We start from the raw sequence: 17,815 nt of genomic DNA on the forward strand, positions 1-17,815 counted from the left end.
TCATTGCTGACCTGAACTGTTTTATTATTTTTGTTCTGTTTCTTAAGCAATATTTTGTCTTTTATATGTTTGAGTGGTGCTATGGATATGGAGAGAAAGAAGTGGTTGCTCCTTGCCTCTCTCTGTTTTATTTTTTCATTGTCCTTATCTATCTCTGGGGATACATATTACTGGAATGGATATTCCAGTCCAGCGTTCCCAATGTCATGTAAATCACAAAAGGGAACGTGTGCATTTGACTGTTCACTAAATGTCACATGTTGCCTATTCTTCCCTTCTGATACCGTTGACTTGGTTTGTTTGTCTAGTCTCATGACGTTATATGACAATTTTACCACTGTCTCTTGTGTGCTCCATGATGACTCCCATTTTAAAAGTAGAAGCAATGAATCGTACAAGAAATCAGTTAAGATAAAATGTCTAATTGCTTTATTACTGTTGATGTCAGGAAATGTGCAGCCAAACCCAGGCCCAGACACCCCTATAGGCTTTAACACCCCGGCAGATTTTAAAGAAAGATCAGGTCTTGGTTTCTTTCACTTGAATGTACGCAGTCTTGTTCCTAAAATGGACATGTTGCGTATCTGGGCTCACTCTACAGATTCCGATGTAATTGTCTTGTCTGAAACCTGGTTAAGTAAATCGGTTTCAGATAAAGTAATCAATATAAGCGGTTATAATGTTTTTAGGACTGACCGCCCTAATAGAGGTGGGGGTGTAGCAATCTATATCAAAAATCAGTATCATGTTAATGTATTGCGGTCAATATCATTAGTTAAACAGTTTGAATTTTTAGCATTGGAACTTGAAATCTCTAAATCACTTCGTATAACGGTCATTGGTTGTTACAGGACTCCTTCAGCTGTTAACGGTGCTCTGCCCTCCTTAATGCAACTCCTTTCGGATTTTAACTCTAAGGAATTAGTAGCCTTCGGAGACCTTAATTGGAATTGGTTACAACCAATATCTGATGACTTCAGAGCTAATTGTGATTCACTAAATCTCTTCCAGATTGTTGACAGTCCCACACGGCCAAATTTTAAAAACCCGGAAAAATCATCTCTATTAGATGTAATTTTAACTAACGTTCCTCATAAGTATTCAACTGCTTCCATATTTGCAAACGACATCAGTGACCACTGTGTCATAGCTACAGTTAGAAATACTAAAATATCAAAAACCAAACCATGTATTATAGTCAAGCGTAATATGAAGCACTTCTCAGAACAAGACTTTCTTCATGATTTATCTAATTTTGACTGGGAAAAAATTTATAACAGTGCAGATGTTGATAGTGCCTGGAATCTCTTTCATGAAGGCTTTGTAAATATAATTAATAAGCACGCTCCTTTAAAGAAATACAGAGTTAAAGGACGAAACAATGCTTGGTTTTCTCTGGATTTAGCAAAGATCCTCCATGACCGCAATGTGGCATGGGCAAAAGCCAGAAAATCTAATGAGAACTCTGACTGGCTGGTTTTTAGGCAGCTGCGGAATGCATGTACTCTCAAAATTAGAAAAGCCAAGGCCGATTATTTTCTTTCTCAAACTACTCATAACCTGAATAACCCATCAAAATTTTGGAAAACTATCAAATCACTATCAGAAAACAGTAAAGGTCAGGAGCTTCCTTCAAGAGTTGTGATAGACTCTAAAACAATTACTGACAAAACCAAAATTCTTGATTGTTTCAATGAACATTTTATAGCCTCCGGATTTTTATTTGAGTCACTAAATACTCAACATAAGTGTTCACCTATAGTGGAGACTGTTGGTTCCGAACCTTCTACTCAGTGCTTTAGTTTTAGTCCTATTGCAGTTTCAGACGTAGATAAAGCCCTCAAACACTTGGACACAACAAAATCTGCAGGCCCTGACAAATTGGATCCTTACTTTTTAAAGTTAGCAGCTAATTTTATTTCGGTGCCTTTAACTAATATTTTTAATCGGTGCTTGAACACAAATTTCATTCCGTCCATCTGGAAAACAGCTTTTGTGGTTCCCCTGTTAAAAGGGGGTGACCCTGCTATATTAAATAACTATAGACCGATTTCTAAATTGTCTGTCCTGGCCAAGGTTTTAGAGTCTCTTGTCAGTGATCAATTAAAGAATTTTTTTGACAGTAAAAATGTTCTATCTGACTTTCAATCCGGTTTTAGAAAAAGGCATAGTACAACATCTGCAGCTCTTAAGGTTTTAAATGACTTCATTGAATCCATAGATAAAAAGCAGCATTGTGCAGCCCTTTTTATTGACTTTTCTAAGGCTTTTGATACAGTGGACCACACAGTGCTTAAGCACAGACTGTGGAGGGCAGGACTTTCTGAACAAACTGTAAGTTGGTTTGGTAATTACCTTACAGACAGAACTCAGTGTGTGCAGGCAGAGGGAAATACCTCTAGCTATCACAAAATAACAAAAGGCGTGCCACAGGGATCAGTTCTGGGTCCACTGCTTTTCATTCTATATATAAATGACATGAATCATAACATAGTGAAAGGAAATTTTCATTTTTATGCAGATGACACTGTACTGTATTGCTCAGCACCTACAGCAGTCCAAGCCCTCTCCCAATTACAATTTGATTTTAATATGCTTCAAAAAAACATTTATGATCTGAAACTTGTTTTAAATGCTGAAAAAACAAAAGTAATGCTTTTTTCAAATACAAATTCTAAATTAAATCTGCCTTCAATCATTACTTCTCAGGGTAAGAAGATTGAATGTGTTTCTAAATACAGATATCTCGGTATTTTAATAGATGAATCTCTTTCTTTTACTTCACATATTCAGCAGCTGGCAAAAAGATTAAAACTTAAACTAGGGTTTTATTTCAGAATCAAATCCTGTCTCTCATTCGAATCTAAAAAGAGGTTAGTTGCTGGTACTTTTATGTCTATTATTGACTATGGTGATGTTTTATATATGCACGCTTCGTCTCAAAGTTTACATGCACTGGATACTATATACCATGGAGCTTTGAGGTTCATCACTGGTCTTAAAGTCCTCACTCACCACTGTGAACTGTATGAACGTGTTGGATGGTCTTCTTTGTCAACACGGAGACTTCAACACTGGTATGTTTTTATATATAAGGCTATTTTAGGTCTTCTTCCATCCTACCTTCTGACCTACATCAGTGTAAAAGACATAGGGACTTACAATCTTCGGTCCCAGGATCTTGTTCTTTTGTCTGTACCAAGTGTTAGAACTGAGCTGGGGAAAAAGGCGTTTAACTTTGCTGCTCCTTTTGCATGGAACAAGTTACAGACAAATTTGAAACTTAATAAGCTCGTCTCATTGGTTACTTTTAAGAGGATATTAACTGACTTGGAAACAGCCACATCTGGCTGTAGTTGTTCTGCATGATATGCTAAGGATTTGTGGTTGTTGTATCTGCTATTTTAGTTGTCTTATGTTATTGTGTATTCTGTGTTGTATGTATGGTTGTACTGCTGCCTATCTTGGCCAGGACACTCTTGAAAAAGAGATTTTTAATCTCAACGAGTACTTTCCTGGTTAAATAAAGGTGAGAAAATATTGTAAATATTGTATCTTGATTCTAAGATGACACTGAAATAACATATATATATATATATATATATATATATATATGTGTGTGTGTGTGTGTGTGAGTTAGTTAGATTGTAATTTAGTCTCAGCTAACTATAACCCTGGCTGAAATACAAAAATAACGAAATAAACAAAAATTGAAAACAAAAAGAAAATTACAATTCTAAATATTAACAAACTATAACAGTATACTATAACAGTGTGTGTGTGTATGTGTGTGTGTGTGTGTGTGTGTGTGTGTGTATTATCTCTATAATAATACTGTTAATTTGATTGATGTAATTTAATTAATTGGTTCTATTTTCAAAGTACAAATGAATTCAGTACCAAAAGCAAATGTGAAACTGGTCAAATCAGGCTATTAATTTATTCATTTTAGTCATTGAAATGTAAATGAAGCAGAATAGAGTAGTGTCCATAAATGTTTGACCAAATGACTCTACAAAAAAAAAAAAAACATCTATAGTGGGAATCATTAAACTTCTGCAGCGAATTGAACGCGGGAAAATTCTATTTTTCATGCCTGCAATGAGTCATTCATATCCAAAGTCTTGCAATGGATCAAGACCCATAACAATAATGTTGCCACAAGTAAACTTTTTAACATACAAATGTGTCATATTACAGAGATAAAAGGGGTTGTGAATGCTGGTACATGCTGTTAAACTTTACAGTCTATGTTATTCAAATTTCATTCACATATTATAATATAACACTGGTGCAAATGCTTTGAAAAGTTCAAGGAGCAAGACTGTATGAGAAAGCAGAGGAAGTGGGCACGTCACCATCAGCAATGATGCATAAATCCCTCTGATCTACAATAAAAAGAGGCTAAAAATATATGTTAAGGGGGGCAGGGGGGATTGGAGCTGAAATCACTTAAAATGTGTGAAATGTGGTTTTGGAGAAGATCACTCAAAAATGATTTAAAGGAGAAGGGAGACCTGTACTGAGGAACTGTTGTTGAACTGAAAAAAGCAACAAAATATGTCAGCATAAAATATCTTCTATAAAGAGATGTGTGTGAGTGTGTGTGGATGAGCTGAGGTGAGGAGTTCATGTAAGGGAGACAGGAAGTATCAGAATGCAGAACTGAGTAAGAGAAGAGTGGAGAGACCGTACGGAAGTCAACTGCAAAGAACTAAACAAAGATTCTGTGAACAATTCATTTCAGTCATTTCAAGAGAAAAGAATGAGAAAAGAATGAACACTATATGGAGAACAGTTCCTAGAAGCCTTATTCACATTAACAGAACAGAAATAACAAATCAAAAATTAGCTGTGTTATTAGAATATATATTTCAATTGATCAGGTAAAGTAACTTTGCTGTGTTTGATATTTCTCTTAAGTACACATTGTATTATTTTTTTGTGTCTGTGAATATCTGTGAATTTGCATACTGTAAATGCCATGAAAAGATATAAATAGATTTTTATCACACACAAACACAAAACAATAACATGTTTGAAAATCACATCCAATTGAAAGCGAGACTTGCATCATGTTTATATTATAAAATTCAGCAATTTTTTATTATTTCAATTTTTTTTCGGTAGATGAAGACATTCCAGGACCGTTGGAAACAAACACCATAAAAATCATTCAATTACAGTATTTTTTATTGGAACCGGCTGATTCCTAATCCTTAACATAAATGATTAAGAACTAATTACAATTAAATAAAAGTGATGGACAAAGGCGGTTTTAATAAAATTAATAAATCACGGTTATCATGGTTGAATTTTCTGAATTTCTAAAGTTTTAATTTCTTTGTTTTTTTATTTTATTATAATTTACTTTAACATTTTTAAGTAGCAGAAAAGTGGTAAATTTATATAATTATTTAAAGTAAATTAATATAAAATAAATAAATCAATTGTAATTAAGAACTATTTAAATTATGCATATGCAATAAGGGCTGTGTGATTTCAAAGTTTAAAATTTCTGATAAATTATTATCTGACAAATTCGATATTTCAATAAACTTTTTAATCTCTTTTTTTTTAGTTTATACATTTTATATTATTTATTATTTTTATTTTATCTTTCAAATTTACTTTAACATTTTTTTAATAAAATCAAAAATATTAATTAAGACATTGTACAAACGTATACAAACTTTCCTCTTCACACAACAGGGGCAAAGTACAAACATTTCTGATTAGGAACAAAAGTGGCTTTTACAAAATTATGCAAATCAATGAAACAATTGGGGTTGAGGTTCAAGTGTGCTTTTCAGCAGTCCAATTAAACCTAGACGCAGAATAATGTGTTAGAATAGCGGATGTTCTCACCATTAAAGCTGACGTTTCTGATGTATCCCAGCAGCTCCTTGCCATCTATGTTGCTCATGCGTGGACAAAGGCCTGGATATCCCGAGCAGAGGTCCCGATGCATGCGGTGCAGCGCATAGGCCATGGCATACACCGCGTCCATCACAAACTGCACCTTTCCCTCTTGCTCGTAAGTGGAGTCCCTGCCGACCTTCTCCAAGCCTGAAAAACATAGGAATTCAGAGATCCTGTTTATTTATTTCCCTAAACATGCCCAAGTGACAGGCTTGGTGCAAGATCTTGGCTGACTCTGGGATGAGGCATTCATTTATATGCAAGTTTAATTCATTTGCAAAGCTTTTCAATGCAATTTCTTCGTTCCAAAGCATGCCAAACTCATTCACACAATGCCTCAATGCCTGACGATGAATCCATGCCGTGTTCTGCGATAATGAGTTTATTAGCGCCGGATGGAGTGACCGTTCCACTGAGGTTAGCAATAGAAAATGACAAAAACAAACTACGCCAACAACAACAACATGAGTGCGAATCCACTTTTGTATAACTTTCCTCCGAACCCTGAGTTCCAACATTCACTTTTTTCATCTTTTCTTAGCTTTTTAACTCATACTTATCAGTATCACCCGCATGCATAATCTGAAAGCTGACCCTGATAATATCTGAAGTTAATTGTGGAGTGTTGATACCTCCATTTCCCCACTTATGGCAAATCCTGCGTTAAGCAACAAAGTAGCAGAGAGCAAATGAAAAGGTCCAAGTGGAGCACTGCTCAATCATTGAACTTGTCGGGCTGGAATTTATAGAGACTCATTTACAGAGAATTAAAATACATTGCGTCTCTGTAGTGGACTGAAGTCTACAACTCAACTGAACGGGAAGTTTTATCTCACCAGAAGGAGCAGTTACTTGTCTTGTTGGTTTAATAAATCTCCCAGGTTCTGCCACCACATTAAGGTGATCTTGGACACAGTATCTTCAGAGAATGCTACAAATTAAACCATTTAATCTCAAGCAAAGACTGGTCTATGAACTTGAAATAAGGCTCTTGACTGCACAAATGAAGCCTACTTGGGCTTCTAAACATGGCTATGTGATATAACCAAACTCATCATATATATATATAATAATAATAACAAAACAATTCAAATCCAGATTTTGATTTTAAAGATTTACTTACATTCAACTTCCAAAAGTACATTCATCTTTGCCATGTTACATTCATTTAGTTGACTAGTGCTGTGCGCTGTATTAACAAATACATAAGTGGCATTAATAAATACACTAACATTGACAAGCTATGTAATATCGCGTTCATAATCAAATGTGATTCATCTAATTAACACAACATAGCGTAGCTTGTCAATGAGCTACGGCTTTGTGCATTAAATGCATCCGAATAGTTTACATCTGAAAGCACATGGATATTTACCAGTACTATTAATCACAGAACCGGCTTTACTGATGAGATGCACATGACAATCACATGCGATTTATTGTTCAGCCCTTGTTTGATTATCAAAAAGCACAAAGTAGATAATGAAAACTAGGATGCCGGGTGTATTCATTACTGTCTAGAGCGCATGGAGTGGTGCACTGTGATTGGTTGAGCAGATACAGTATATTGTATTCTGTAGAAAAAAAATTGACCAGATACAATACTAATTTTGGCAGAAACTCATTTATTTTTTTTAAAATGGCGTTTATCGCGTTTTGGAACCAAACTATCTGTTCTAACTATCCAAACTAATTATGTATATAATTGCCTGTCAAATGTACTAAAACAATTATTTTCGAATTCGCTTTTGGATAAAAAAAATTAAAAAATCTCCATTAAATCATGAAATAGTAGTTGTGACTGGCAACGTTACGCTTCTGCTCTCATGCATACTTCACATCTCCGCCAAATGGTTTCGGTCACAGTAATCAATGCGAGATACTCGAGAGTAGATGGAAAGCACCCAAGTGGAGCAGTGAGGCAAGACTACTGACCTGTTCAGGACTTCAAGTGCAGATCAGTTTCATCTCTAAATAGACTATTGTAGTTTAATCTTTGTTAACTTAGTTAAGAATTAAACTGCTAGCATCTGTTAGCAGTAGCAACACATTACTCATCACTCTAAACCCTGTATACTAAAGGACATCATTATTATCTATTACAATGTTACAGTAAATTTTCACATCGTTTTATAATAGATTTAGAGGAAGCTAGGGCAGACAACACCACAACCATTACAAAAATTAGGTTTGACATATACAGTATGATATAAACTAATATAATATCAGTGTTGGAGAGGAACTAGTTACATGTAACAGAGTTATGTAATTGAATTACAACATGAATGTAACTAATCAGTTAAAAGTTACTGAGAAAAATTGTGTAATTAAAGTTACTTATGAAAATGGTAATTTCAAAGGGGGTAACATCTGAATATTATGTGTTAAAAAGCTAGGATATGCTGAATAATATTAATTAGTTGCTTTCCCTGTTTTGATGTGCACAATGCCCCCTGCCATTTAAAGGCAGTTTAGGAAAGCAGTTCTATTCTGATGCTTTAGATTGTCTTGGTTTAATTAGCAGCATACCACGTCTGCCAATTATATCAATCCACACACTGCTGACGAAAGCTATAGGCTACAACCTGTCTGAGAGCTGCCACCATGGCATATGATAAAAACGGCTACCAGTGCTGAAAATTTCAAAATCAAAAATCAGTAACACAATTTCATCAGCTACATTACAGTACTTTAATGAAGTATTTAAAATAGTTACAGAAGCTTACTTATTACATTTTAAATAAGGTAACTTGTAATCGGTAACCTATTACATTTCCTAAATAACCTTCCCAACACTGTATAATACAATTTAAAATAACAGAATATACAAAGAACATCACAGAAATACATTCGGAAAAATTTTAGAAACATCAGGTAAGCGACACTATAAAAATCCACAGTGAAACTGAAGTTAAATATTCATTTTTTTAAACCCATACAATTTTAAAAGTGTGCCCTTGGAAGGGAGAGAGGCAAATCTTGATGCACACAGTTAAACCAAGCCATTCTGTGCATAAAATGCAGTGCAAACACACATTAGTCTCATAATCAGTCCCAGATCTAAATGTTGAGTACTGTAAGTCTGGAGGTATGAGAGGGAAGGATCTTTTGTCTAAATGAGTGATGACTGGCAATGCAGAGGACACAAAGCCCAATCATTAAAACCAGCATCTTAATTAATTAAACTTAATTTACAGGCCCTAATTCAATTTGCTCAGGATGAGACCAATACATAACGCATTTTCGCAGCATATGAATAGAGCTCTGCCATTGTTAGTTGGGAAAATTAGATAAATGTCAAATTAATTATTGAGATTTTTTTTTATCATCAAGAGATTAATGAAGAAGAAAAAAAAAATAGGAACAACTTCCGAGGCCATTTTGGCTTCTGACAGCTTTGAATACATTTGCATTAATAGAGTGACATTACAGCTGCAGTTGTTCGTCTTATTTTAAAGCTTCACAATAGCTGATGAAATGTCAGAAATTGATTGACATCTGCTGGGCTAATTTAGTGATTGTGAAATATCCCACAACACAATGCATTTACCCTGGCCATGCAATTAAATAACCATAAACTATAAAAAGTTAGAATATTTTTCACACATAATTGGATTAGAAACCCAACATTTATAATGCTACAAAAATAATATTTCAAACAAATGCTTTCTATTCATCAAAAAATAAAAAAATAAAAATCACTGTTTATACAATATTACATTTCAACATTTATAATAATAATTAATGTTTCATGAGCACCAAACATTTTACTAATTTATATTAGAATGATTTCTGAAGCATCATGTGACACTGAAGTAACTCCTCGCTGCACAGGGGCCATAGCATGACAGAAATCGCCTAATTTACAATCCAGCTGACTCTTGGACAACTGGGTTTTTGGGAATCATGTCAGTGTAAATCTATTGAACATTTCACAGTAATGAAGAAGTGGAACTAAAGCTTCTCATAGCTGGAGCACTTCCATTGATTGCGTCCTCGTTTTCCTTATTAAAGATGACAATTTGAAGTGAATATCAACTAAAGGGCATGTGTTATATGAGCTGCTGTTTATGTTGTTGTCTCAACGGCAGAATAACTGCAGTTTCTATTGCAGTAGAGTCAGATGCATGATTCCTTTTCCCACATATGTACCTTTTTTTCTTTTCCAATTAAAAAGGAATGTAAATCAGGCCACGTATTTGCATACGATGGTAATATTGCCCCACTTTTTGACAGGATGGAAAAGGTATAAGGGCAGATGGAGAAGTAGCATGCTAAATCTTAGAGTTTTAATGAAATCTAAGCTTGAAGACATTTATTGAAGACAGCTGTGATGGCTACCTGACTAGATTAACTCATCAGACCTCGCTCTATACAAATGGCACTTATAATTTGCAAGAGCCATGTTTTAATGATCATGGATTCATTTGAAAGTTGGGTAGCTGACTTCCCAAGCTGCAATACAGCTTTCAATTCCATCTGGAAACCCTCTGGCAATTTTTATGAACTAACTAGTGACAGAGGTTCTGCACAGGCACATGAAAAATTAGGATCATCTTAAACATTAATCATTACAATGAGAGCCTTTTGTGAAATGATTGTGCTGCATAATGGAAACTTTATGTATTTACCTGTCATTTTGCGACTTCTTGCCCACAGTTCCTTAATTGCAGACACAGCCGCCCTCTGGATTAACCGTACTCGCTTGTGCCTTGCTCAAGGGCATGATGGGATATGGAAGTCTTGATTCAAACCTAAATCTTTGGTATTACCACCAGCTCAATTATTTAAACTTACTGCTGTACAACTTTTAAATAAATCACTTTTCACTGCTCCTCAGATGTTTCTTCTAAGAGAAATACCTTTATCTCCTCTAGATGCACGTTTGAAATCATGAAATCATATTTCTCAATATAATCTCAAGCATTTCTCTTCAAATTTATTCAAGACCAAATTACCTAAGCTTTGCTACACAATACACTGTACTCTTGTCTCATTTGTGTCTATTCTCTATTCTCCTTGGGAATTTTGGGAGAAACATATGAGACGAGGTGAGAGGTGATACTCTAATGGTTATATTATTTAAACCATTATGCTTCTTCGACACAGCTTTTAAACATATTACAAATTAGATGACGGAGTTATTTCTTCAAGCTAACCTCATATGGCAACCTTATAATCTCACCTAGTGTCCTCCAGAGAGCTCAACAACATATCAGACTATGCTCAGATTTGACAAGATACCAAAGTCTGCAATTAAAATTCAGGAATCTCAACATAAACCCAAACATTTATTTCTAATTCCTCCGAGGCCAAATGATCTAAGCTATGCTGACCACATTCATTTTATTTAAAAATAAGTTTGTTACTTATACTCCAGAATTTTATCAGGATACTGCCACACAACTGTCAAATAAATCAGAAATGGGATGCCTCATTTGTTTCTCCTAGAACAGTGATGCTCAATTCCAGTCCTGGCGCAAGTGTGTCCATATTTTATTTTTCGTAATGAATTTTATGAGAAATGTCTGAGGATCAATGATGTCTCCTGAGCTATCAAAGAGCAACCTATGAACAATGTGGACTTTGTCACATATTTTCATTTTAATCTTTATTTCAAGTCTACATTAATCTACATACAGTCATAAATCTGGCTGCCTTATGTAAAACAGATTATAATTTAGTATATATTTTAATTTAGCTACAAAGAAAACACAAATAACATACTTATTTTTTTAACTCGCATACTGTTCCTTGTCTGTAGAAATAATGAAAGACTTCATGTTTAACAGAAGTACTATAGGGCCTGGATTAGCATAAATGCTTTATAAGGTATAATGCTCTCAAGAGTGGTTCTAAAAAATATTCTGTTCATATATGGATGTCTTCAACAGGTTACATCGCTCAGAATCAAAAGTACTTGATTTGACAGCGCACTTCAACAATACGGTTCACATTCCTCTCATCGCACCATGAGCGAAAAAGAACAGAATGAGGCGTTAGCCATTAAATTCTGCCATGACTCACCGGAGACATTTGGCAAAAAGCATGCAATTTTTATACTTCCAAGAAAACACGGACAAAGGTGTACTTTAGGAAATGTCTTCAAGTGCCCTCCACTTAACAGGCATCTTTGGCTTGCTTTCATTCTTTCTGTGGACAACCATTTCGCTATTGCATAAATGGTTCGGAGCTATTAGAGTCGAGGCAAGTGATGAGCACCATAAGTGGAGCGCAGACACAACACAGACGTTTAGATGCCTTCTCATAGTGAAAGACTGTGATGCAGGTGCACGAGAGGGCTGTGAAATATGCACTATTATGCAGGCTACCTACATCAGATGCTCTCATGTTAATCCCAAACATTTCAGGGAATTTACTTGAGATCGGTTTGTTTTCAGCACGAGACAAGTGAATGTTAATGGGTCATTCCTTTAAGAAGTAAATTCTCATCCCCTCTTAAGTCTTCTATTTATAATCCGTCCGTCCATCCATCCATCCATCCATCCATCCATCCATCCATCCATCCATCCATCCATCCATCCATCCATCCATCCATCCATCCATCCATCCATCCATCCATCCATCCATCCATCCATCTATCTATCTATCTATCTATCTATCTATCTATCTATCATCCATCTATTTTAACTTGGATCTCCACTTGGCGTCGTTTTTTTTTTATATCTGCGTCCACTAACAGCGAGAGCACAAAGGTAATTCAAAATCATTATCGAAAGTGTTCTCTCCAATGAACTCCAATGTCTGACAATGATCACGGTGTCCTCTTATCCTCGTTCAAGTGGAAGTGTGCACTGAACACTAATTATCGCACAGTGGTTCTTAACTCAGCGGAGCATTCGCCACGCACAAACGCACACACAGAAATGCTCGCGAAAGAACCTAAATGATAGTGCGAGCAAATAACATGGTATTCCTAACAGGAGAACAATGTTAGTATCAAGGACACCTACCTTGTGCATAGCCATCAGACACGTACAAACTTCAGACGTGGAGGTCTTACATTAGCATTCGGCCCAAAAGTTTGTGACTTTGATTGACCTCTGAATCAATTTTCGTAATTTTGCTTAGAGCAGGTCTTCCACTTCATTCGATAAGGAACATACTGTGAATGTTTTGTTGACACTCCTGTATAATCACTCCTAGCACAGCACATAAGTTAGTCGTAAAAAGTGGCCCGTTTCATGGCAGGGGTTTCGGTGAGGGGATGTGAGTGCTATTAACTTTGAGATCTGGCCCTGCAAATGTAAGCATGTGCCTAGTCAGGGCCCTGTTACGATCCATTCAGGTCATCGCCTTTGGCTACTTATACCACCGCTGCATTATTCGCATCAGAGCACTTGAAAAAGAAAGCATGTGGGTGTAGCTGCTCCTACAATACAAACTCTATGTACCTACATGCCCTCTGGAGTCTCACCTGCCATTTACAATCAAGCAACAGCTGCACCAAGTCTGCAGAGAAAGCAGCGATCTGCAAAAGAGCATTTGTGAAGTTCATAAGACTTTATTGAACATTGGATATGAGCACTAGTAAAATTCCAATGTGGCTTAGGATCCATTAAAGGAAAACAGATGGAAACGGACCAAACTACTTTTAGAAAAGGGCTGCAACAAATGATATTTTTATAATTGATTATTATATATCTAATTATTATTACAACGATTAATTGACTATTTCAATGAAATAGTGGACTTTGTTTTATTATTCTGCTTTTACAATTAGCTAAGATACTGGGTTACAAATATTCTAACTAATAAATAAAACAAGGTAATCACTTCAGCTTTGAAGTGAATGTCAAATGTCAAACAATTATGTTACTATCGTTCAATTACACTAATTCTTTACAATTCAATTAAATATATTTGGCAAACAAAGTGAGATTTCTCATTCAACATTTAATTAACTGTGAGAAAAAGTAACCGACTGACTGAATGATGCATCATTCTGCTTAACATCTCCTTTTGTAAGTCATATATGGAACAAAATAAAAAGTGCTAATACATTTTATTTTCAATAAATAATTTTTATCCCAACATTAGCTCTCTTAAAACACCTTATAGTGTAATAGAAATTAAAAATAAATAAATAAATAATTGGATCAAGCTTTAATCTATGCAAATTGACACTGTGAGACTGTTTTTTTCTTGTTTAATACTGTAAAGCTGTGTGCTTTAAATCAGTCTGTTGTATAAAGCGATATATAAATAAACGTTACGTGACTGGATTGCCAATTGCAGGCTGATGCAAACTTATCCACATTGCTATGATCAGATGCTTTCTTAACTGCTGTTTTCTCACTTCTGTAATTTTTTGTTGTGCGTTTATTTCATTATTGAGAGGAAAGTGTACAGCACATATCTACATATTCATTTAAACTCTGATTTCAGCAGCATCAGGTTCAGCTGCGGAGTATGTGTCTTCTCTTGAATTTCATTCCAGGAGAGCTGAATTACAGTCTTTTGCTACAGCACCAAATTATGTTTGGTCATATAAGATCAAATGACTATTCAACAACCAAAATATTTGTTGGCAATTTTTTATTGTCGACGTTGCTGATAATGTAGATTAATCAATTCAGCCCTATTTCAGAATGAATGTATCGAGAATGAAGGATTGAGTTTTTCACTTAAAATATTTTTTCAAAAATGTTTGTTTCATTAACAAATAATTATTCTTCCATGACCATAATTACAGAACCCTGCACATGACATGCAGGAAAAAAAATAGTAGGCTAATTTGTGTGCACGATTTACTGATTCGTTCCCTCAATGTACTAAAACGTGCACACGATAGACTAATTCGTTCCCTCGACTTATAAATAGTGCGCATGATTGACTAATTCGTCAATCATGCGCACAATAACTATAAGTACATTTGTTTAAAGGGGTCATATGACGCGATTTACATTTTTCCTTTCTCTTTGGAGCGCTACAAGCTCTTGGTGCATAAAGAAGATCTGTAAAGTTGCAAAGACTAAAGTCTCAAATCCAAAGAGATATTCTTTATAAAACTTAAGACTTGTCCACACCCCCTTAAAATGGCTCATTCAAACACGCCCCAACAGATCTAATTCACTATGTGGGAAGATATGCATAACGGTGCCCATGCACCGTTCATGTTCATGCAAAGAAAAAAGGTGTACCCATGGATCTATATATATATATATAACTGGATCGTTCATCGCGTTCTAAACTGCCAACAGACAGTGAAGCCACCAGAAGTATTCGATCCGCCATTTTACCAATCCCTACCCGACAGAGAGCACCATTGAGTTACATTCAAACCGCTGACCTGAAATCACCCGATTTGAAGCAAATCAGTCAAACGGGAATCGTTTTTATGTTATGTGTATATAAATTCATCTTTACTTCAGATGCTATCTGCAGCGTTTACGGTCTTTTGGGGCAGTATAAGCGGTATATTCAAATTATTTAGGTGGGTGTGTCTGCTGAGCACTGACAACAAAGGTAACTGATCCAAAGCAAAATATAGTCTTTTCTTTATTTCTTTATGAACATAATTTTTCAGGAATTATTAAACATGAACGTATTAGTATCGGAAATGGATTTGAATATATTACAATGAATAATACAACTGTTATTCATTAACAACATACAATGTTGTTAATATTGCTCTATATAGATGCTTATCGTGTTCATGATCGCTACTGTAATGAACGTAGCTTTTTAATAAGTAGGGGAAATTCCAGACATTAAAAAAAAAAAAAAATTTTTTACATGCCTATGTTGTTTGCATTGTAATAATGTACAGAAATACTTAAAATTTATAAACGCTAACTTGTTAGGTGATGTTTTTTCATTGAAATCAAACAATTTCCTATTAATTCAATAGAACATTTACGCACACTAGGGATTACCAGTATGGTGGCGTGGTTGCTTCACTTTCATGACGTCATGAGCAATCCAGTTCTATATTATAGATCAGTGGGCGTACCTTTTATTCTTGTTGTAGTATTGCTGTTGCCACTGCTGCAATGTTGTATAGACTCTGTGTGTTTCACTGTGAAAGCTAAACTACTTTGTTTGGCCTTCCAAAAAAGGACGATATCCGTCTGATTCGTCATAGAAGAGCAACAATAATGTACAGTATGTGGGAAATAATGTTTTTTTTTTACCTTAAACCCCATAAATTTCATTACACCAAATACACCAAATAATGTTCTTTTTAACAGCATCATATGACCCCTTTAAAGTTATAGCTTACCCAAAAATGACAATTGGCCAATTCTGTCATCATTTATATTAATGACTTAATGTTATCAATTACAGTAAATTTATAATTTATATCATTTAGTCTTTTTGACCATACAATGAAAGTCCATGGTGTCCAAAACAAAAGTGAGATATTTTTCTAAATATCTTCCTTTGTGTTCATGACATACTGGTGAGTAAATAATGACAGAATTTTTAACAATCCCTTTTAAGAAACTACATAGGTCGATTTCATGTTGATTTCGGTAAAAAAAATTATCCAGGATGTTCCTTAAAAAGGCCAATCCATTTAGTCTGAAAAAGGAATCCTAGTTAGAAACATTCACACACACAATTTATAAAACTCGCATTGTGTAAGAAGAGAATGTAACAGAATACAAGATCAAACTCCATTAGCTTCCCTGGCAGGTCTGATGCAACATGTAGGACACATTAGATGTATCCCTCAACCACAGACATCAATACAAAGAGACCTTACAGTGTGTCTGCCTTACAGACACACTGCAACATGTGAAAGCAAACCGTGTGATATCAGTACTTTCACAGAGGTAAATTTAATATTCATGGAGTTCTCTTTGCTCTTCACACACACAGGTGAAAATTGACCACATGTGTTGCCGAGTCAGCTGTTTGATTACTCTGCAGACGGGCTCTGAATGAATCTGCCGCACTGGTTCCACCAAGCCTCAATCTCTGGCTGATCATAAAATCAATTCAGACTGCCGCTGCCTGCCTCAATCCCACAGATAAGTCTCTCACACACAGGCCGCTTTCAAATTCAATTCCTTACTAGTCAAAATGCGCCTTCTTCAGTTGGCAAGGTGAGTCCAGAGATTTCGCTGTTTCGCTGTGCTCCAGCAGACCCCATCACCGCACATTTTGTAAATCCAGTTTCATTTGCCTGACATCTTTCTGTGGGATTTAGTCCAAAGTACTTGTCATATGAACAGAATAAGAAAGAACGCTCACTTTTTGACTTTGGAGGATGCTGTTGTCAGCAAAATGTACTTCTCAGGACAAAGAAATGTTGGATGTGTAATGCTAATTGGAGGGTCAGAGTCAACTCTAATGAGATTTGGTGTATGTGACTATAAAAGTGCTCTGAAATCAGGAAAGTAGATTTTTACATTTTCTCATTAAATTGTATGCAGTTTTTGCCCATTCAAGAGTCACGGCTACAATGCTAGACTGTTGGTAGTTGTCGGGGTATTGCTATGTGGTTGCTATGGTATTTATAATGCTTATATAGTGTGTTGCTATGCAGTTGCTAGGGTATTGTGGGTGTTTTTAGCATGTTACTATGGATTTACTGTAGGTGTTCTGAGTATTTATTATTATTGTTATTATTATTATTGCTATGTGGTTGCTAGGGTGTTGGGGATCATTTTTTACTTGCTTACATGTGGTCACTAAGGTGTTCGGAGTGATTTGAAAAATGTTGCTATGCAGCTGCTAAAGTGTAATGAGTGGATTTTAGTATGTTGCTATACTATTACTAGGGTGTTGGGGGTGTTTTCAGCATGTTGCTATGCAGTTACTAGGTTATTTTTATTAGTTTGGTGCATGTGGTTGCTACAGTAGTTGTGGGTAATTTTGTTGCTGTGCAGTTGTTATGACATTTGACTTTGTTGTTCTGCAG

At 35.4% G+C, this 17,815-nt stretch overlaps 1 protein-coding gene across 1 annotated transcript in view; it reads right to left on the bottom strand.

Moving 5' to 3' along the window:
- LOC127947010 (metabotropic glutamate receptor 8-like) overlaps window positions 1–17,815 on the bottom strand; it is a 142,628-nt gene that overhangs the window by 30,841 nt on the left and 93,972 nt on the right. The window contains exon 7 of the mRNA XM_052543898.1: window positions 5,869–6,069. Coding sequence (XP_052399858.1) covers window positions 5,869–6,069 — 201 coding nt within the window. The remainder of the gene's footprint in view (window positions 1–5,868; window positions 6,070–17,815) is intronic.

This window comes from Carassius gibelio, chromosome A25 (genome assembly GCF_023724105.1).
Source record: "Carassius gibelio isolate Cgi1373 ecotype wild population from Czech Republic chromosome A25, carGib1.2-hapl.c, whole genome shotgun sequence".
NCBI classification, from domain to species: domain Eukaryota; kingdom Metazoa; phylum Chordata; class Actinopteri; order Cypriniformes; family Cyprinidae; genus Carassius; species Carassius gibelio.